The following is a 21,585-nucleotide window of genomic DNA, read 5'->3' on the forward strand; positions in this document are numbered from 1 at the left end:
GCTAAGAAAAATATGTTAAGGGAAATATAGAGATATATGGAAATAAAATTATGTTGAAATATATTAATTTATTTTTATATATTTACATTTTTATATATTTATATATAAGAAACGAGAGAGAGAGAGAGAGAGGAATGATATTATATCGAATTTTAGTTTGTGATTTTAAAGTAAAGAAAGAAATGATATAAGTAGCAAATAAATTTGATGGAAAAAGAAAATGAATGGAGAAAAGAATCATTTTGCTCTGATACGAACATATATATATTTTCTATGATACATACGCGGTTGTTCTTTCATCCGTGGTTTACCATTATTTACGACATAATAATAAACAGGGAGCTCTGTATTTAACGGCGCGATAAAAACACAAAGATCTTTATTTATTATATGTCTTTTATTACAGCATTCATTACAAAACAGTGAACAGAGAATGTTAACTAATAAAGCCGAGGAAAAATGTAAGCGAACCAGATTGTCAGAGAATTTTTATATAATCTGCATTTGTAATCTTCGTCCGCGCGGCGTACGCACGTTTCTCAGGGTAAGATACGCGTACGGAATTAGTTGTGAGATAAAAACATTAAGCCGACCCATTACGGCCGAGACAGAGACATTTACACAATCTGGTTGGATCTCCGTGTGCCTTATGTCCCGCGCGCATGTCGAAATGCGCGACAATCGCGCAGCGTCGTATCGGCTTCGCATATGATAACCACCTGCCATCAATCTCTCACTTGGCATCATAATCCTCCGTAATGGTTTCCCTCCGTGAACATGGCCGGTCGCCATCGTGCAGCGACACGCCGTTGGCAAAATTGGATGTTCTCGCTCTCGCGAGAATTATTAATTATCGGCGTTTCTATAATACGGCTATCAATCGCGCCGCGGCACGTTGCCGCATCTCGGATAAGTTTCGACATAATTATCAAGTGTTCTAGCAAGCACTTAATATCCCATTGCCTCCGGCTCAATTTTCCGACATCCGGCACCGTGAACTTTGCAAATGCGCGAGTTCGTGGGAGGCGCGAAATCGATTTCTGGTCTGTAAATGTGATATATTTTCCGGTCGATTTACAAGGAAAAGGAAGGAAGAAAGAGAGGGAGAATCGTGTATTGATTTAAGCCGATCGTGTATATTTGTACACGTTTGTATTACATTACAAGAATGAACAACGGTCATCGTTCTGCGTTAATTCCGTTGGTCGGTTAGTTTGCCAGACGCGATATTTACAATGCAAATAATATTCGAACGCGACGGTTTCCTTTCATACGTAACGCGATTGCGCTTTCAATCCGAAATTACTGGTCCAGCTGGCGCCCAGCTTGTCTCCTAGATAAGGATCAAATTTCGCCGACTGCTTCCTAATCGTGGATAAGCGATAATTCGCAAATTAATTCGCGTCACGACGAAAAACGACTTGGTCGCTTTTCCGCGAGGGGAAAATTCGATAGCTATTTTAACTTTATCCAGTATTTCGAAGCTAATCAGTTCACATCCGAGTCGCATTTATCACTCTGCGATTTTCTTCGAGGGATTAAACGATGTACGTCGAATTGCCAACAATATTTTCGTATAAATTTGGTGAGAGAGATCTCGGTGAGAGGGCTCTCTCCGCGTTACTCGTTAAATTTTATTTTTGCAACGCTATTTTATTTATTTAGAAACTTACCGGCCTTTCACGATACCGCTTTTACAATAAATGCGTTGTTTGATGTTCAACGAGCCGTTTTCCAAATCTGTGCGACGCGGGAGAAGCAAAAGTTGATTTACGACTTCAATTTAAATGGAAAAATTTCTACAACGTTCAAAATATTGCCTCTCCCATAACGTTCGAAAAGCTCTGCTTGTTCCGCTACATCCTTACGCTTAGACTTTTTAATTTCCATCGTACGAATGCGGAAATGAACCGTGAGATTTACGAGAAAATCTGGGGATTTTAATGGTAACGGGATTACGAGATTGAAAACTACGCGTATCAAGCGAGGGGAGTCGTAAAATTCATGCCACCCTGTACGCAAGTTCTTATCGTCCCGAAAAATCGATGCCAACCGCCGACGTTGGAGCGAACAATTTCGCAACGTCTCGCTTTATCCGCGTGATTTTGCGGTACGCGCGAACTCTCTCGCGCAATATACCGTCGTTTACTCGCGAAGAGTTTATAACTTATATCGCACTTTCTCGACAGGGCACTAATCTCGTCCACACCGATGTCGTTCGATTGCGATGATCTTTGCAATACCGATATCCAATACGGCCCACTCTCTCTCTCTCTCTCTCGCGCGCGCGCGCGATTGTTCGCGTCCGCCAATTATTCCGGTCTGCGCAATACGGCCTACACAAAGACCAGACGCCGCGTGTGTTTTACGAGCGAAAATCTCGTAGGAAAGAACGAGGCGCTAAGAGGAGCTAAAGACGAATTTGCTTCTTTGAAGTTCCTGAAGCGTGAACGATTCGTCTATCGATTCGCTTTCTGGGTTACCACCTGTCGTTCGTCGGGATTATGCAAAGTCTCGACCGGCGGTGGACCGCGGAGAAAATGTGTAATTAATCAGCGGATATTGTTGAACGTTCGCCGTGACGGTTGCACGCGCGCGCGCGCACATATTTTACGACCTTACTATGGTCGCGCACAAAGAGCGCTGTCACTTTCTCGCGCTACGCTCTTTTAAAACGATCCTAGATTGTGGATGTTACGGTCGTCGCGTGCGAAAAAAAAAAAAAAAGAAAGATAAAGATCGAAAAAAGTAAAGTAAAATAAAATTGTAAAAAAAAAAAATTTTTGCGAGAGAAATTTCGATAATCGATTCGTTATACAATACATATCTTCTTGACAGGACCGTTGGTCTCTCTCGTTCCCGTTCTCGTTCCCGAAGTGACACTCGTGGCATTTGTTTCACATATCTCTCCCGTGCAAATAAAGTTTGATAAGATTTTTTTTCTCTCCTTTTGGTAACTACTTCCCGAACTGCCGCAAATTACTCGTTAAACTCATCCTCGCCGGCAGCCGCGACGAAGATCTCTTCGGGAAGCCGAGGATGGCAAACATTACGCAAACAACGATATGTGGATGTAGTCGTCGCGCAGGAGACGCGCGTTCGGATGATAGAAAGTTAAGTGTCCCCGGCGTAGGCATACAATTACAATAGCAGCGATACGCTCCTGTAATATCGGAGTAACGGATAAGTATGGTGAAGATGCGAGGAAGAGATGGATAATCCGCGTACCGTACCGTACCGTACACAATCATTACAATATATTATCGCTACTTATTTCATTCGACGGCATACGTAAAAATCAACAATCTCGAGGAGGGCTTGCGCAAGAAGATAGTTAAGCCGTATCTTCGATAAAATTGAGCCGACGACACATCTCTTTCTTCTTCTTCTTCTTCTCGCCATCGTCGCCGCGGGTCAAGCATTTTCAAACGCTTGTCAATAAACGCTTGGCATAAACGAGTACGCATCGCGTGGAAAAAAAATCTGCGCATCGCGATAGCACGTTTTGCATGTCGAAACAAAAGCGGGGATAGAAATCGACGCGCGTGACTCGCCTCGAAGTCCCGCAGAAAGTCCCTGCGGGAAAAGGGTCGCGGAAAAGGTGCGAAAGTTTATCGAGAGCAGGAATTTGGGGATCAGCCTGGATCTCGCGCGAGGATGCCGCCGCGCCGTCTCCCGAAGGATGAAGAGGAGGACGGCGGTCGGAGGAGGAACCAGTTCAGCAAGGACGAACGGTTGCATCTGTTGAACATAATGAGCCAGTACGCGCCGTTGCTAGACGACACGAGCGCGTCGGTGTTTGATCGCCGGGAGATCTGGCGGGCGATCGAGAGGGATTTTCATCTCGCGGGCTTCACCGGCAAGACCTCGGCGCAGCTGAAGAAGTATTGGCAGAACTACAAGTATCACGGCAGGAGGGCACAGACGGTAAATCGCGCCGAGTCCGTAAGGATTTCATTTGCACGATGCTCGCGTGAAATTAGCGGTCCGATAGGTTGACCTGAAATTCGTCTTGCTAAATGACGCTCGTCTTTTTCTCTCGGTCGCCTTCGGCTGTCTCTCCTATCGGCGCTTTCTTCCTTTCTCCCGACTTTTTTTTAGTTCTCATCCTCGCGAACGATGGTTGGAAGCGGATGAGAGTAAACTCGTGTAAGATAATAATAAGTTAGACACGTATAATAATTCGCGCGTCATTGTACGGCCCATTAGACCTTACGCAAGAGAGATGACTCTCATTCGACAATCGTTTTCGCTTCCCCTCCCCCCCCCCCGCGAGCTATAATCTCGCCGAATTTACGATTTGGCACGTTCGTGCCAAAGCGCTTGAGTATTTGCCAGGAGTTACTCAAAATCCTTTTTATCGTAATCTTTACGCGCTGTTATCGTCCCGCAAATTCTCTTGATCGTGTAAAATCTCGATTCGTGTGTAAATTATATACAGGGCGTAAGAAAACACACGAACGCAACTTCGAAAGAAGCGATGGTGGAGTTGCCGCTGCATTCGGAACTTTCTGAAAATCTCGCTAATCTCGACGTCACGAAGATCGCCAGGGAATCAGCCGCTCCTTGCGTTTCTCTTCGTCTCGACGCGTCGCCGCGAAACGTCCCCGAATCAGGATGTCGTCAGCGTCAGATATACGGGGATAATGGAACATTCTTCCGGAAATTGAGTGCCACGACGATTCTCTCCACCGGTATGTTCCTCGCTTATCGCGCCTCTTCTTTAAGCGAACGTCTCCGTTTTTCATGTCTAATCCGTCTACCCATCTTTTTCGCGTTATAATTATTCACTCTCGTAGAATAGGATCGTCTAACAAGATAGATATCAGAGAATACGGTATGATTTAAAATACAAAATTATATCCCGTATACTTGATATCACGAACATGGGAAAAATTTTTTTATTAATAATAGCGTCAAAATCTCGTATTACATGATTTATGTATTGTAATATTTTTCAAAAACGGATAATGTTTTTTTCTTATTTCTCTTATTTTTCACTCTAATATCAGCGTCGTCGTTTGAAGGGCGTTTCGAATAATATCTCCAACTTTCAATCTCTTAGCGTGTGTCGCGACGATAAGCTGCTTCTACTAGGAAGCACTTGGCCGTTTCTAAGACGCCCTAAGTTTTATTACCTCCCTTATCCTTATTACGGCTCGGCTCGCTTATCGTCGTCGTCGTCGTCACTTTAAAGAATATTTCGTGCTTCTTTAAAAATGTCAAGTTCCCGTGAGTCGATAAGCTTTCTCTTTAAATTCATTCGATCGTTCCGAGACCGCGGACTGCTTTTATCAAGGTTCGATATAATGCGCCGGAGTTCTTTATCCTTTTTATTATTCTACTCGTTTATTGTTAAGTGTAGCAAAGAATATCGTGACTTTCTTCGCGAATCTTTTAGACCTTCGTATGGCTATCAATCGCGTAAAAGGAACCTCTAGAAGTAGCCATTCGCCCTTTTATATCGTTTATCCGATCGAACATATACGTTCTTCGATATATTTATGCGATTCATAACTTTGACATTTTTATAAAATTTAAATTATAATTCTTTTATTCGTAAAACGAATATAAAGATTATTATTATTATTTTTTTTTTTTTTTACAAATTTTATATTGTATAAAAAAAGAACTTTTGTTAACGGGTACTATATAATTTTTAGATTTAGATTCACTTGGAAAGAATCAATCTAGCTCGGAGGTGTCGCAGAAAAAAAGATTTTCAAGTAAGGTTTATGACGAATTAAAGTCATTGAATGTGATAGACCCTAAGTCGGAAAAACCAATAGGCACCGATGTGGTAGTGTCTAACACCGACACCATGGACAATAGCGTAACCGTATCGGTGATTTGCCCCGAAAGAACTCCCGAGCTTTTCAATCGGAATCAGCAATCGAAAAGAAAACGCGAGGGCGACGTGCAGCTAGATAGATCTTCTTTTCAAAACAACGTTTCCGTCGCTTCAGGTGATAGAATTTAATTTAATTTCTACGTTTCTCGATTCTCTTTGCCCAGCATTGTGCGTTCTGCGTAAAGTTAATGTAACGATCAATAATTGTTAATAGTTACTATTTTTATTTTATTGTATTACTATTTTTTATTTTATTATATTTTATTATATTATATTTCATTTCATTTCATTTCATTTCATTTCATTTCATTTCATTTCATTTCATTTCATTTCATTTCATTTCATTTCATTTCATTTCATTTCATTTTATTTCATTTCATTTCATTTCATTTCATTTCATTTCATTTTATTTTATTATAATTTATTATATTTTATTATATTTTGATTTGATTTGATTATATTTTTATTTTATTATATTACTATTACTATTTTATTTAATTACTCTTATTTTTGTTGTCTTTTTTTCTTTTTACAATTTTCATCGTTGACGATAGACGCGATGCGATTAAATTCAATTTAATGGAAATTTATTTTATTGGGGAAAGGGATACCCATGCTCATTTTTGCGCTTGAATAAATGCATTTTCGCACGATGCGCGAATAAAATGACCGCAAGAAAATCGAAATTGAAGACAGACAAATCGCTGGCGTGTCGCGGCGACAAAAAAATTTCATCTTTCTGTTCAACCATCAGCCGCATCGCCGTGCAAGAAACGCAAGTACGACGATCATTCAATTTTCCCGACCGTTGCGGTCGCGACAAAAGGACGCTGCTTCCTGCTGCAACCCCGACAGACTGATAATCACGACGGAGTAATTAGTAACAGGGAAAATGCAGTTGAGAAGCGCCGGAAATTGAAATCAGCGAAGAAAGAATCTACCGTTCTACCGTCGAAATTCGCGTGGCCAAGTGAAGTTTCGTGCTCGGAATCGGAGACGAGTGGCATGTTTCCTGCAACTAGCGGGGAAGATTTGCCGATTGACGATCCCGCCGGCTCTCATACCCGGGATATTCGGGATACGATATGCCGCGGAGGGAGATGCGATGAATCCAGGATTCACGAGATCGCGACGGCAAAGTCGCTGCGGGATCCGCGAGACGACTTGGGCGCGGAAGCCGCGAACGATACCGCGAGATCGCGTATGCCAAATGTTGGATTATGGGATCGAGATGCGAACGATCTGCTCGAGTCGGAGCTGCGGGACGAGCTGGATTATCGATTGGTGCTGCATCGACTAGAAGTACGCGATTCACCGACTCGGTTATAAGATTGTAAGATTCCAGCGACTCTACCGGGAACGATTATGTTGCAGACCGAGGAGAAGCGGCTGAAAGTGAAAATCGCTGAGATGGCTATTCAGGAGATTCGATTCAGAATACGGGCACTAAACGAGGACGTTCGACGCGCGGATGAGCTGCACGAGCTGCATCTGGCACTTGCGACGGCTCAAGCGGTAAGACGGGGTTGAATCCGCGAGAGCGATATCGCAAGATCGCGTTTAACACGGATACTGTCATCCACGATCAATGACGTTAAATTTTTTTTTACATACGCCCGCATTATTCAATTTTTCAAGGCATATCTGATTATTTGATATCTCGCGTTCAAGCGCCGGATATTTCTTTATCTATTGAATATAAATTATTCTCAGAAATTTATTATTTTAAGGAAATTTTTTACAGAAACATATTTTCACGAGAGAGAGAGAGACTTGTAACTAATTATATAATATTGCATAAATGTGGCATTAACATTGTCCGTGGAATGCATTTCGTAATGATCGCTTAGATATCATTTAATATTTGCTTGTGATAATCTTGTACGCGAATAAAATTTACTTTAAATTATCTTGTGTGGAGAAAAATTGTTTTTATCTTTGGAGTTTTCTCTCTCTCTCTAGCTAATATTCCTTTTCGCGCGTGCGAGAAAAAGCTCTTTACACATTATTAAAAACTATAAGTAAAGGATAGGAATATAGATAAATGTTATATAGAAAAAGAAATATATGTAAAAAAATTTTTATTTCTTCTTACCAACAGAATGAAGCTCGTGGACTGCATGTTTAAGAAGTCGAGTAATTTAATTGAAAGGGAACGGCCAAGAAGACAGGTTTTAGAATGATACGAGAAGACGCCTGGTGACGCTTGAAGTTATTTTTATTAATCGCACCATTATATCGCATGTCACGGTGTCTCGTCATTTAGAAAAAACGCTATGGGACTATACAAAATAACAATGCGCTTAGATCTTTGTGATAACCGAGCAACGGCTCTCGAGGTCGCGTTTACAATATTCTCGCTCTCTGCTTCTTTACCTCCTTTATCTTTTCGCATTGTATCGATTGCAGAATCCAGAGCATATTGCGATCACTTTAACGCTATCCATCATTCGCGTGACAACAAACTACGAAACAATAATTTTATATCACCTAACAAGCTCTCCCCCCCCCCCTTTTTTTTTTGTCCCATCTCTCAACATCGTACTCCTCCCCCGTCGTCCCAACGTGCCTTTCTCCATCCCTCGTTTGACTTTCCGCCATCTCGCACCTTCTCCATTTTCACTTTCGTATTCAATGTTTCTCTTCGTATTTAGTGATTGTTAATAATTATCACAGAAAGTTCGTAAAACAATGATGTTGACGTTTATTAAGTGTCACTGTTCGTTTTCCTCCTGTCTGCGCCGAATGGATGCAATGTTCGGGTATGTATGCGCGCGCGCGTGTGTGTGTGTGTGTTCATATGGGCATGTCTCCCGTGTATATTATGTTTTTAGACGGAAAAGTTTCGCACGTTGCTGCAAATATAGTAACAATATATATATATATATAGTTAGCGTAAAAGTACATACTAGCGATAACAGTAGCGGTACAAGTAGCGATATAAGTACAACGGTACATATTACAATAGCCTCCTCGTACTTCGCAGTGCTTATGAATAGTAATCTTACTATAGTAGAATATACTTTTCTCTCGATTTAACATTAGCGTATCGAAAAGTCCTCCTTTCGAGATCACTGGTGCGTAAAACGAGCGAGAGAGATAGAGAAAGAGAAAGAGAGAGAGAGAGAGAGAGAGAGAGAGAGAGAAATATTGGAAAAAAATTAACGCACTTATATTTCAATATGTATATCTCTGTTCAATTCCATTGCAATTCCTTTACGTTTATCGCCTTCTAAAGCTCCTGTCCTCGGGTGTGATTATCAAAGGATACATGTATAATTAATTTACAACATTGATCGTCGTATTTACATTCTGCGTCCTTGCAATGGAATAGTGTTATTTAACTCGGTTACTTAAATAAGAGGAGAACTTTTAAGTACACAGAGAACTGCTGCTTCGCTTCTTTCATCCACGATTTCTTCCATCGCTATACAATTTATATATTTTTAAAGAAGATGCGCGTGTGTGAGATAACGTTAAACGTATATTGTATTTATTTGTATAACTTTTTAATTATTAACGTAAAATATTTGTTCAAAATGATTTTAAAATAGGTATTGAAATTATTCGAATTGATTAAGAAATTTGATAATCATTCGGATTTTTGGGGATTAATTTAAAAATATAATTGTTCGTTGAAATTATTTCTTATCGCTTGGAAAAGATCGACTCGAGAACGATGGGAGAATTCGTTGAACGAAGGAAGTAAGAATAGTATCGACGCATTCTACGTAATCGTATAGAGACGCTCTTGTTACATTAATCTTCTATTAATTTACGTTATCGTATATCTTCATGATGTCAAACACTTTCCGCAGGAGTAATATAGTCAGAGTGGTTGAATAATAATCAGAAAATTGGTTATAGAAGGTTGATCTTCGCAACAGATTCATCTCCCCTAACACATTATTAACAAAAATACCGAAGCGAATGAAGGCCGGGGATATACGGTACGCCGCAAGTCTCGGAAACTCTTACACACAGGGGAGCCTAATCGTCTCTGCGTCGAATCGATCGAATCTAATCACCATAAACCATTTCCATTTGTTTTCGCGATACGGCGATTGTAAAGCACGGATCGTATTCTCGAGCTCGCGAGACGGCGATAGAGATTCCGAAATGTCGGTGTTAAAGAGGCGCAATTCCGTGGACGAATTTCCGACGGATCCGTCGGCTTTATCCTTGAAAAACGTATCTTCTCTCTCTCGATTGCGTATCTCTCTGACCACCCCCCCCCCCCGTCCCTTCCCTCCCCTTTTCCAACCTGACGGGTAGCGTCAGAACCTTCGTCGCAAATTAGAGGCGGAAGCCTTGCCGGATTGCACTAGAGTTATCCTCGAGAAAGCCATCTCCTGAAATGACCAATATCTCGTCTTCGTCATAATACGATGAAATTGAATCCATTACCGGGACAACAGCTTTAAATTAATTACCGTAACGCTCTTCTTTTATTACGTTACACGCCGACAAACGGTTGCGTTGACGAATAAATGTGACGTCGCCGGGCGACATCTATCTATTTGCTGAATTAAATTTGCTATTGAGAAATCTTGTTTCGCAGCCATTAGCGCAAAATCGAAATGGAATCGAGTCGGTTTGGTGCGGTTAAAATTATGTAAATCGTAAAGAATAAGCTGCTGAAACGGGCGCTGCGACCAGATATTCTATCGCGCGCGAGCTGGCTCTCGCTCAAATAAATATGCAAAGCACGCTTAACGAATACAAATGGAATGATTATCTCGGGTTGATAGTTACGTAATGACCCCGGGGCGAGGGGGTCGGGGTGTGGGGGAGGTTGGGAGGGACGGTTTTATCGCGATTTTATTGTATTTTTCGCATCGGGTGTTTCTGTCACCTCGATCACGCCCTCGAGCTTGTTAATCGTTAATTATTATAACGATGACACGTCGCGTTGATGGTCGCTCGCGAGAGAAAGATGCGCCGAGATGAACGTAGAGAGATTGAAAAACCTCGCCTGGAGCAGGCACGTAGTGTTTTTTTTTTTTTTTTATTGCTTCTCTTTTCGCTTCATTCCCAGCACTTACCGTCGCGCTCGTTCACCCTCCTTTTCCCCTTCGTCCCTTCCCCTCCTTTCTTCTTTTCGCGAGCTACAAGAGACCCTCAGCTCCGTACAAAGCGTTGCTACGAGAATTCATTTAACACGAAAAAGCATCTAGGAATTTCACTAAGCGAGATTTGCCTCTTACACTTATGCGCTTCCCGTTGAAAATTGTAAAAATTGCTTAAAACGACTTTTTTTATTTTTTTTGTTATTTAATACGTCTCTTATACGAAGAGATAGAAACTTAACTCGATACACATACCGACCGTTCGCGCGTGTCTTCCCGTTCATACATCTCCCAACCTGGGTCCATCAGCGGGGGGTCTTACGTTGCACCAGAGTAGAAAAACAGTTTGAGATCCGGCGTTTAAAGGAAAATCAGCCCGGTCAAATCCGCGGGGGCTGCCGCGGATATTGCGAAAGCTAAGCTTGCTGAAGCTGACGGTTTACTTCTTTTTCCATTAAAACGCCTGACAGCCGTTGCCGCTGCCGAGATCGATGCGCGAACGCCAGCCGCGATAAAAATCCCGGTAGCAAAGACTCGAACGCTGGTCGAGGCGGGCGACAACGGCCCTCCCTCTCCCCCTGCGCTCGTCCTGCAACTTTTGACGCGATGATGCTGCGGATGCTGCGCAAGCAAAATCGGACGCGTGATAGAAAGATAAAACTTTCGATCGCTGCGACAACTTCGTAAAAATGAAGGTACTGCGGGAAGAGGGAGGCTCTCTCTCTCTCTCTCTCTCTCTTGGTGAAGCGATCGTTTTGCGGGAGATCATGGTTGGCTTTCTCTTCACCCCGATCATCTCGTGCATCACCGGCGTGATTCCGTCCGCGCGTGAGTATACGAGCATCGCTCGTAACTTGAGCCGCGTGAGTTGCACCATAAGATTTAATTAAGACGATGAGATCAGTAATTAATTATCTCCGGTATGATTACAGTACTATTTAATGAAGATAAGTTCTTCGATAAATTTGGAGATTGAATTTGATTATACAAGTGAAATTGAAATTACGAAATAAATGAGTAATAAAATATTTATTTATTTCCCGATTAATCCCAAGTGCAATTGTAATTTATTTTAAATAAATCTTATAATCCGATAGACACGATCGCATCAAGATGGGAGAGAGGGAGGTGTATATTTAGTGGCGAAATTTTAATATTCTCCAAGTTTATCGGGGTATACGATCTTGAAACTTTGCTGCAAAATTTACAAGAAACTCTGCGCGCAGACAGAGAGAAAATGTTCAATTCACGCTAACCGATGCCGGTGCAACCAGCACTTAATGCTCGACAGCGCTTAAGAACCTCCGCCACGATCTAACAGAGTGTTCCACGATTATTGCTTGAGTTCAAAGTGATATCCAGGCCGCGAACTTTAAACGCGGTCGCATCCATTTCTTTCGGACAGGTCGGAGCGAACGAAACCGGCTATCAACAGCTTTTCGTCTTGGCAACTTGTCTTCCTCGTAGGAAAAAAAAAAAGAATCACTTTTCTCGTCGAAAAGTTTCTCTCGCTCCGACTTGCCAGAGACAGGACATGCTCGAGGCATGATACGAAAAAATGCAACCCTTCAAGCCACGTCCACGATTCCGCGAGGCAAGCACGCACGTAAGTCATAATCGTAAGGAATATTGTGTAGTCTTACGAAGTACAGTGTCGTCAGCAAGAATGTAGTACCTTACGTAGTACGGTGATAGTAATGTGAAGTCGGAGGGCTTAAAGTCTTTACCTTGAAGTACCTTTGTAACGTAGAAGCATAAAAATAACGAGCTGACGATCCATCCGGAGAGTTCCACGTGCGAGTAACATTCAAAGTAAGAGACTGAAAATGCACAAGTAAGTCAAGCGACTGTGATTAGATTAAAAAATCCTCTCTAAATTGCAAGATATATTTCCTTAGGTACTATTTCTCATAGCGCTTTTTTTTTTACATACTGTAGTGTGGTAACGATATTAATATATTTGTCGAAGAATATAAATCTACGCCTACGAACGATGAGGATATTATTTTTCGATCAATCATTTCTTGCTGTATAATTTAATTGCCGCCATAAATATTCTGTTAAACCTTTCACTTATTTAGTTATGCGGGGATCGACCGTTCAATAAAATGAAATATCTGAACGTTAATTCGAACGTCTAAGTCGTGTTTGAGAACTATGAAGACTTGAAAATAGAAATGAATAAAATCTTGACAGTAGGATAACTATGACGTCTATTAGCGAGGCACTGGAAAACGAGAAATAATATCATAAAATTTTTCACATTTCTGTGACGACGGGTTCTCGAATAAATCTTCGCGACACGACACCGAGGACGTGGGTAAATTTGCTCACCGGTGTAAAATACGAGTCATGAAATAGTCGTTATTTAAATGGGGTTGCTGCCGAGCTCCGGTAAAGTTTGACGCGCGTGCACGACACGTGTTGATCTTTGCTAATATTTATATTCGTGTTAGGAGAATTTGCGCTCTCGAGGCGAACCGCGGGCATCAACATCGCGGATAACTCGTCTCGCTCGTCTTGTTCGTTGCTCGAGAGTGATTAAAGGCAGATCCGCACGTGACAGTTAAGGCGGTTTCGCAAACTGCCTGGTTCGAGCCGATATCAAAACTCTTTCGCTCTCCTGCGTTGCGTTTTGCCAACATTTTACGTCTCGTCGCAACTTTCTGCATCTCCGCTCGAAATATCTTTCTTCACCGTTATTGCTTTCACAAACTACAGTATCTTTCCTCGATTTATAAACATTGTCTCTGTCGTGTTTCTTTTTCATCGCGTCGGTGGAGATTATATAATACGACATATTCCCAATGTGACTCGTAGACCAGGTAAAGACCTGGCTGGGACATAAATGCGAAAAATAACGGTAGATATCAAAGTATTGAGGTTGCGTCTCATAACAATTTGTTTGTTTGCGTGGGACGAAAGTATTGTGAGCATGGGACAATCCCAGGCGCTTGGCAAATTTCCTGATGCGATCTGGAGCGGAACTCCGAGACCGCTGTAAAGTTCGTAACATTGCGAAAGTTAGCGCGGCAATTCTCTCAATTGTGCGAGTATCGGGAGCATTGGAAATGGCCTTTACGGTACGATATTTCCGTTGGACCGGAGTATCCACTCGGTTCGCTCAGACGCAACGACTCAAACTCGCGCCCGATTACTATCCGGTTACCCGGTTGCCAGCTTGGCCGACTTCAACTTTTACGAGAGAGCAAAACTCGAGTCTACTACTCGGATGATGGGGGATGTCTGGGGACTTTAACGTAAGATCCTTATACAAGAAAGTTCTGCGGCGGCGATCTACTTACGTAAAATTTCAATCGACGCGAACATGACGCATAAATTCTCGAGAGACAGACATTGCGGCGATATCATCGAGAAAAATACCCCTTTACTTACGGTTACATTCCGAGTCAACAAGTCGATGTTATTGCGCGTGTTATTGACGATCCCGCGTCCACTTTATCCATCCTACACTCGCTCGTCGTTATTGTGTCGCAAATTAATAGAGGTGCTGTTAAAAATTCATTCGCAAATAATTCTCGTTCAATAACACTTGAATTTCTTCATCCGAATCATATAAGACAAGCGTATTGACGTACGCATCGAGGACTCTTAATTGCCTATCCCGCAAATTGATAAAAAAAAAGAAATTCTCTCTTCTCGAGAAGCGATGCGTCATAAGCCCTGACCTGCGAAATTACGTAAGCGAATATCGCGGTCAATAGTCGCAATCGAACGCGCTGGCTTTTGGAAGCGAATCGCAGGTTAATAATGTTAATGTATCTCTCCCAATGATATTTGCCAATACCGTCTCTCTATCGGCGCGACTCTACCTCAAGCTTCTCGGAAAAAAATAGAGGAAGGAGGAAGAAACACAGTCGGGAAGTTTGCCAATATCGAGCCGCTCCGCGATGCCTGTCACGCGGAGAAAATTTCTGTCCGCGCCATTTCGCCGCGGAGGACACGCGTGTCCTTCCCTTAACTCTCGCGAGTATTCGTGTATCGTAAACACTTGACGTGGCTATCTAGCCCACTATTTAGTGGTACACGTCGATCTGTAACGAGTTATCGATATCTCGATCCTTTCGTCGTCTTATGATTAATTTCGACCTCGAGTCATCTCGAATGGTACAACAAGCGAATGGTTAATATTTGCTCGCGCGAGTAGGTCGCGCGACGACCGCGATGTTAATTTCGCTTTGCACGGCGTTTTGTTTGTTTAAAGGATTTCTTGAAATCGTATATATATATAAATGTGAGTAAGGATATTATCATTGGAATTTTGAGAGAGGAAAGAAGAGAGGAGAGTGTCGGATGCGGACGTGAATTTTTAAACTCAAGTTACCAGAGAAGTTACGAACAAACACAATGTTGACGACGTAATGATTTTTCAGCTTATCGTAGGTATAATTAATCATTGTGCTTCTAGCTGCTGAGATATGAAGTATGCAAACATATATCCCGGAATTTTTTCCGCCATCCTGTTATCATCGTCGCACTTTTACTTCGCCGACCGCATTGTTGCTCGTTCTATGCGTTTTGCGGGCCATCGCTCGATAAAGAAACGCATAAAATAACTAAGGGGTGGGGTAAAGCAAGCGTGAAAAGAAAAATATGCTCGGTATACGGGGGATGATGAAAAATGCCCGGCAATTTTACGAATGGAAATTAAAGGAAGGAAAATAAGGGAAGGAATAAAGAATAGCTGAAATTTCAGGCAGTTGTAAATCTCGAGGGATGGAAGAATCTGCAACTAGTAGTCGGCGAGCAACGAAATTAGCGGTGGAATAAGGAGGCCGCGAGCTGTGAGAAACATCGTCGTCGAATAAATATATACGTACGTTACGCGATAAATGAATTTCGAGCGCCTGGGGAACCGAAGGCGCTTTGGCCGTCGTTCAAGTTTCATTCCGGGAATAGACTTATCCCGCCGAACGGCCACTGAAATTCTGGCCACGTGAGAACTTAGGCGAGGATGTTGGTAGGATGCGGGTAGGAGGGAGAAAAAGGGGGATAAACCTCGTCGGGGGGTGGAACGACGTTAAGGCGCGAGCACGCGCGCCCTCAATTTATGGCGAGCCGACGCGACAGCGAGTTTCTCTAAAAAAATTCAGAGGAGACGGGGATGCTCGTAATATCGAGTGTGTCGCCGATTTGGCACGGCGAGATAAAAAAAAAAAGAAAAAAAAATTATCCCGACATGTCGTCGCGATACGAGGAGATAAGGAAATATGGATGGCTCGTACTTTTATGGCGCGGAGAAAATTCGTCGCGACAAATTATGCAAAGGATTTCGATATATTCGCACCGAAAAAAATTGCATGCTCATCTTAAGAATATTTCCCTTGTTTTCATATAATAAAAACTTCCCTCTAAAATAAAGGCGTCCTCTGAATTTAAGAGAGAAATCCTTTAAAGAGTATCAGATATTCTTAAAAAAATATAACTAATACTAAATGGGATTATTTTCTCGTCATTATATTATTTAATATTTCGGATCATTGACTATGATAACAAAAAAATAGTTTTACAAATGGACATTTGCTATTTGTACGTACCAATATATGCATTGCACGAACATTGCGTCACAAATTAAAGTTGTCGCAAATTAAAAATATATTCTTAATTTAAGAAGATATTAAAAAAAAAAAAAAAAAAACATCACGCAAAGGAGGAAATATTTTTATTCATTATAAATATCTATTAAGAGGACTTATGAAGTATATATTTCGAGAATAAAATTTTTTTTTTTTTAGTGCGCTTTTTCATTCCGCCGGATGAAAAAGGGATTGCTGCGCACGAAATAAAGTGATATATATATATATATCGCAATATCAATATTAGGCGAACCGCTCGTAATTCTCCGTATGCGGAGAACTCGATGCAGGTCTGCTCAGCTTTTCGAGCGTGAAATGAGAGTGCTGAAATGAACGGAAAATATATCGAACATATTGCGCTAGCTTTTTAGTGTGCAAAAAACAAAAAAAAAACCCCGGTAAGACCGGTAGATTCATGAGATTTCATTGTATTGTTCCGTTGATATTCGTGTGCGAAATGGATAAAGGTTCTTAAATCTTGTAAATCACGCGGGATAACAGTCGGATTTAACAGTCGGTGATTTATTTTGCAAATTTGCCGAATACATTGTGCTTTAATATTTGTTTCTTATATTCAGGGTAACCCCGAAAGTTCCCCAGCCAGACTTTGAGATCTTATAGGAAATTTAATTCTAGTAGAAAATTAAATTATCTTTCAAATGAGATCAAAATCATTGTTGTACGTTCCATAGATTTTCATATAACTAGTTTCAAACGTAGAGAAAGTGCTTTCGTTACTTATCGTTAGATCGATTAAAGTTGAATCAGGAAGAAATTCGTAAAGCGACTAGATCGATCATTACTCGATGCCGAAAGTGTATTGGAGCTAGGGTGGGGGAGGGGGGGGGACATTTTGAGAACAGTTAGTTTTTTCACATCTTTATTTATTTTCTACTATTACGTGCTATTTTAGTTTAAAAAAATTAATTTTATTTTCATAAAAAAAAAAAAAAGATTTTTATTTTTTATTTTTATCGTTTTTTCAAGAAATTTATTAAGTTTCATTTTCCTTTTTATCTCATCTTCTTTTCACTTTTTCCCCTTCCTTTGCATCAGAGATTTTTGAGGGCCATCCTGTATATGTCAGATATCGTTTTATTTTATGTCAATCGTGCTTATTTTTACGCACTGCGTATCGGGTGCGTAAAATGTTTGTTTCAAATATATTGTACATATATGCTTAATGTTATTTCGGACGATAACGTACGCGTTTCTCTCTCTCGTAACGTCGCATTTAAATCTCTAGAGATATTCCGGGCTTGCGAATTTTTGTTGCCGATTATGATGCGGCATCTCTCTCTGTCACGGACTCATTCCTGTGTAAGTTGACTCGTATCTCTTGTCGCTTTACATTTATCCAGTCGTAAAATAGAACGAACGATGCAGCGATAGAAAAAGATGGGGAGGCCGCTTTGAAAATTAAATGGTTACCTTGAATTTCCGCTTCTCAAAGGAATCTCATACTTTATTCACCTTTATTAACTTAATTTTTCTTCTCCCTTTGCTAACGCAAAACGTGTTAATTTCCCGCGACAGTGAGATCTTTCAGAAACATATGTTCGTAAACTTTTTTTAAATCTCGCTCATTAGCGATTGCCCATTCATATTTATTTTGTATACGTTTACCTGACATGAACGGATATCTCGTTTCTGCTTTCACTTTAATTATTCCGTCTAAGATTCCTAAGGGCGACGCGAAATTTGAAGATCGAACGGGAGACTGTTTCATTGAATAAGAACCGAAAGAATCCTAATTTTTGCGAAAGTGCAACCAGGCGCATTGTCGTGCAGTTTTGACAGCAACGCCCTATATATTGCATGGCGGGGCACCGGATCGAGCGCTTTTGCATTTTTCATAAGTCGTCGGCGATCCGCCCTCTCGGACCTTATTTAACTTTCCGTTATCTCTCGTAACGCCACCGGTCCAACGTTGTTTGCTCTCTCTCTCTCTCTCTTTCTCTCGCGCGATGTTTTTCCAATTTCCTCGGCGACGACAACTCCGCCCCCCCCCCCACGTGTGCAAATGTCGGTTTATTCTTTAAAAGGGCTGACCGAGGAGTCATGAACCGTGCAAGATTTATGACCGCGTCACCCGGGATCTTCTTATTGTGGAATCTATCCTCGTCCGGACTCGCATCTATAAGAGACGCCATCGACGTATTGTAAAACTAACCGCGCGTTCGCTTCCCGATTTTCTTTATTTTATTTTTTTTTATTTTTTCTTCCCTTCTCGCGCGATTATCTCCAACATTTTTCCTCTTGTCCTTCCCGTAAGTTTGCACTCGTTTGACTATGTATTGCATGAAACGCGAAATGATATAACCGGATCGATCCGGGAGACCGTCTGGCGCATCTCTCTACCGTACCTACTTCCACCTAACCACCTACTCCCTTTAATCGTCCTTGGCTGTCTCGCTCTGTCGCGTTGGATTTTACCCGCTCTTATCCGACGAACATCTGACGCTCTCCTTAATATCGGAGAATAGGAGAGATCTGATATTCCGATAAATCCGTGTACCAATAATGTCACGTCGCGCGGGCGCTCTAACTAAATGCGAGTCGTTATCGCTCTCTCGCTTTATTGTCTCCTCGGTACACCGTGCTGATTATAGATAATCAATCGCGTCAATCGAGAATCAAATTTTCGACGTAAATTATTTCTCCCTCGTTTCTCTTAATCATATTCGCCTAATGTAGACAGATCCGTTCCATGAACTCGATCTTTCTCTCATTTTACCTTAATCACTTTTGACGTTCGCTTTATTTCAATCTGATATTTCTGTCCCTTCCGCCCTTCTTACTTTGACTTTATTTTAATATTTTACATCTTACATTATGTAATGATGATTAATCTCGATCGTCGTTATGCGAAAAATATGGATTATCGCGTGCTCTTTCAATCTTGTTCCCAGTCGTTTTTCATGTAATTCTAATCAATTTACTCTAAGTAAAAACTCCTATTCCAAGTGACGCCAGGTACTCTTCTATTTATCGATCGCAAGTTTTATTCTACTCGAGTCATCTTGAATGAAAATTAGATGGTTGAAATTTGGAAGCGGAGCATCGAGAGTGTGTCGATGATTATAATTAAAGTACGTGAATTTGAAGGAATCTGTCAAATAATATATTTAATAATCTCATTCATTATTTTCATTAGTCTCGCTTTTCTTTACAATTGTATATTTCTACACTTTCTAATAAAATATCCCATTATCGGCGCGTATTCTGCGAGATACGACTGATAATGTAACTTAGCTTCTTGCGACATCGTTTTTCGACGGATTTAAAAATGAATAATCGACAGCGGCTTCTAAGGTAGCGATCTTATATAAAGTAATATTATACAAATGTCTCCGAACACGTCGCGATATTTTTTATACTCTTGATTCAATGACGCGAAAATGTTTAATAGAAGCGCGTTACGTAAAAAAAAAAAAAAAAAAAAAGTGGCACGGAGGGGGAAGAGTATACGGAAGAATAGAGACGAGTTGAGCTTTCTCGTTGTTATTCATCGTCGAAAATAAAATTTGCACGCTTCCCGATTCCTTTGTCGGTTATTGTCGAAATACGTACGTGCTCATTGTGCGACTTTGGAATTTTTGTTCGTAACCCGCTTACGCAAACGTCGCACAATGCGCGATCAGTTGGGTCTGCATTTGAATGCTTGAACCCCCGTTGCAATTTCCTCGCTGCTCCTTCCGTTTTTCTTCCATTTTTCTTCCATTTTTTTTTTTTTATCTAATATAGAATCGCGCGACAATAATCGGAAATAACGCCGGTGAGCTTCGTTGAAATTCGAGCGTCGCCCCCTCGTTGGGTGTGTCTCCTTTGAATTTTACACGTTATCTTATTACCGTGACGTTGCTTCGTCGACGGAATAAGGAAAATTCAGAGGTGGAGTAGCGCGACAAAAGAAGCTTCTTTTCGAGGCGAGAGAGAACGCTCCTCCCCCCTCGTAATTTATATATCTTCATCGTTCGTACTCTCAACAATTCGTTCGTATCGAAGTCCCGCGTGCTCTCTAGTTAAGAATGTAATTTGTCACGTCCGGTCTTCTTGAAAGCTACGATTATTTGAACGCTACACATCTATTTATTAGCATCGAGATTCTCGAAATTGGAGCATTAATAAAGATGGAGGGATCGATTCACCAACGGGCAACGAGAACCGATCTTCTCCGAGAGCGAGATAAAAAGAGAGAGAGAGAGAGTAGAAAAAAAGTGAGATAGAGAGAGAATTATAAGACTTTGACGAGAGATTTCTTTAAAAATAGTCGCAAATCTCTACATCTCGGACGCCTTTCGAGCGCTCGCGTTATTACCTAATCTATCATATACGTGCATGCCAAACCGCGCGGATGTGGACTTGCCTTTTGTCAGGATAGTTTCTCATCGGCCTAATATCGGGACGAGCGGTTCGAACAGCTCGCGCCGATAATTACGATAATGACGACGGCGCGGAGACTTGCGATTCCGAAGGGTCGTGTGCCGTCCGTGATGGGAATCGGGGTTACTCGCCGCCCAGGGACAACGCCTGAACGATCCTGGGATCGGCCTTGCTACCCTCCCGGAACTCCTCGAGTGTCAGCTTGTCATCGTGGTTCTTGTCCATCTGGTCGAAGATTTTGTCGACCCTCTTCTGCGGGGTGTTCTCGTCCTCGGCTTGCGGCTGCTGTCCCTGGAAAATCCGACGTTATCCTCCCCATGGATTTTAATTAATCGACGGGATTTAACGGGGCTTCCAAATTGCCATGTTACCCCCCTTACTAGAGAGAAGGAGCGAGCTAAAGTACCTCTCTTTATTACAGATTCTTTATTACAGAATCTATAAATAACGTGCATTTTTTTTCTTTCAAAGAGTCAGCGAGATTATTTCAGAAAATTTACTCGCGAACAATTTATTCGCAAATTTTCGTTTCCAAAAATGCGAAAATTAATATACAGAGAACTTAATTCCAATCATTGCGAAGCTTCATCGCCATTTCGACGACACGAGACCGAACGATAGAATCTCACCATTACTTTATCGCGGCGAATTTATTGCCGCGTGTCGATTTATATTATGGACA

At 41.5% G+C, this 21,585-nt stretch overlaps 2 protein-coding genes across 6 annotated transcripts in view; one reads left to right on the forward strand and one right to left on the reverse strand.

Moving 5' to 3' along the window:
- Window positions 1-3,536: 3,536 nt before the first annotated feature.
- On the forward strand, window positions 3,537-8,735 carry LOC138939584 (uncharacterized). The gene is made up of 6 exons (XM_070307482.1): window positions 3,537-3,927; window positions 4,442-4,694; window positions 5,664-5,966; window positions 6,606-7,153; window positions 7,226-7,366; window positions 7,953-8,735. Exons 1-6 carry the CDS (start codon window positions 3,658-3,660, stop codon window positions 7,977-7,979), a joined length of 1,542 nt encoding a protein of 513 aa, XP_070163583.1. The 5' UTR covers window positions 3,537-3,657; the 3' UTR covers window positions 7,980-8,735.
- Window positions 8,736-11,104: 2,369 nt separating this feature from the next.
- Window positions 11,105-21,585, reverse strand: part of LOC138939582 (frequenin-2) — a 43,084-nt gene continuing 32,603 nt past the window's right edge. For 4 of the 5 annotated variants that reach the window (XM_070307474.1, XM_070307473.1, XM_070307472.1 and 1 more), the window contains exon 8: window positions 18,466-21,194. In XM_070307474.1, coding sequence (XP_070163575.1) covers window positions 21,027-21,194 — 168 coding nt within the window. In that variant the 3' untranslated portion in view covers window positions 18,466-21,026. Of the gene's footprint in view, window positions 12,741-18,465; window positions 21,195-21,585 lie in introns of those variants that run through there. The other variant, XM_070307476.1, reaches the window with a different exon arrangement.

This window comes from Polyergus mexicanus, unplaced genomic scaffold (assembly GCF_030449975.1).
Source record: "Polyergus mexicanus isolate NDT 795.1 unplaced genomic scaffold, iyPolMexi1.0 SCAF_14, whole genome shotgun sequence".
In the NCBI taxonomy this organism is placed as follows: domain Eukaryota; kingdom Metazoa; phylum Arthropoda; class Insecta; order Hymenoptera; family Formicidae; genus Polyergus; species Polyergus mexicanus.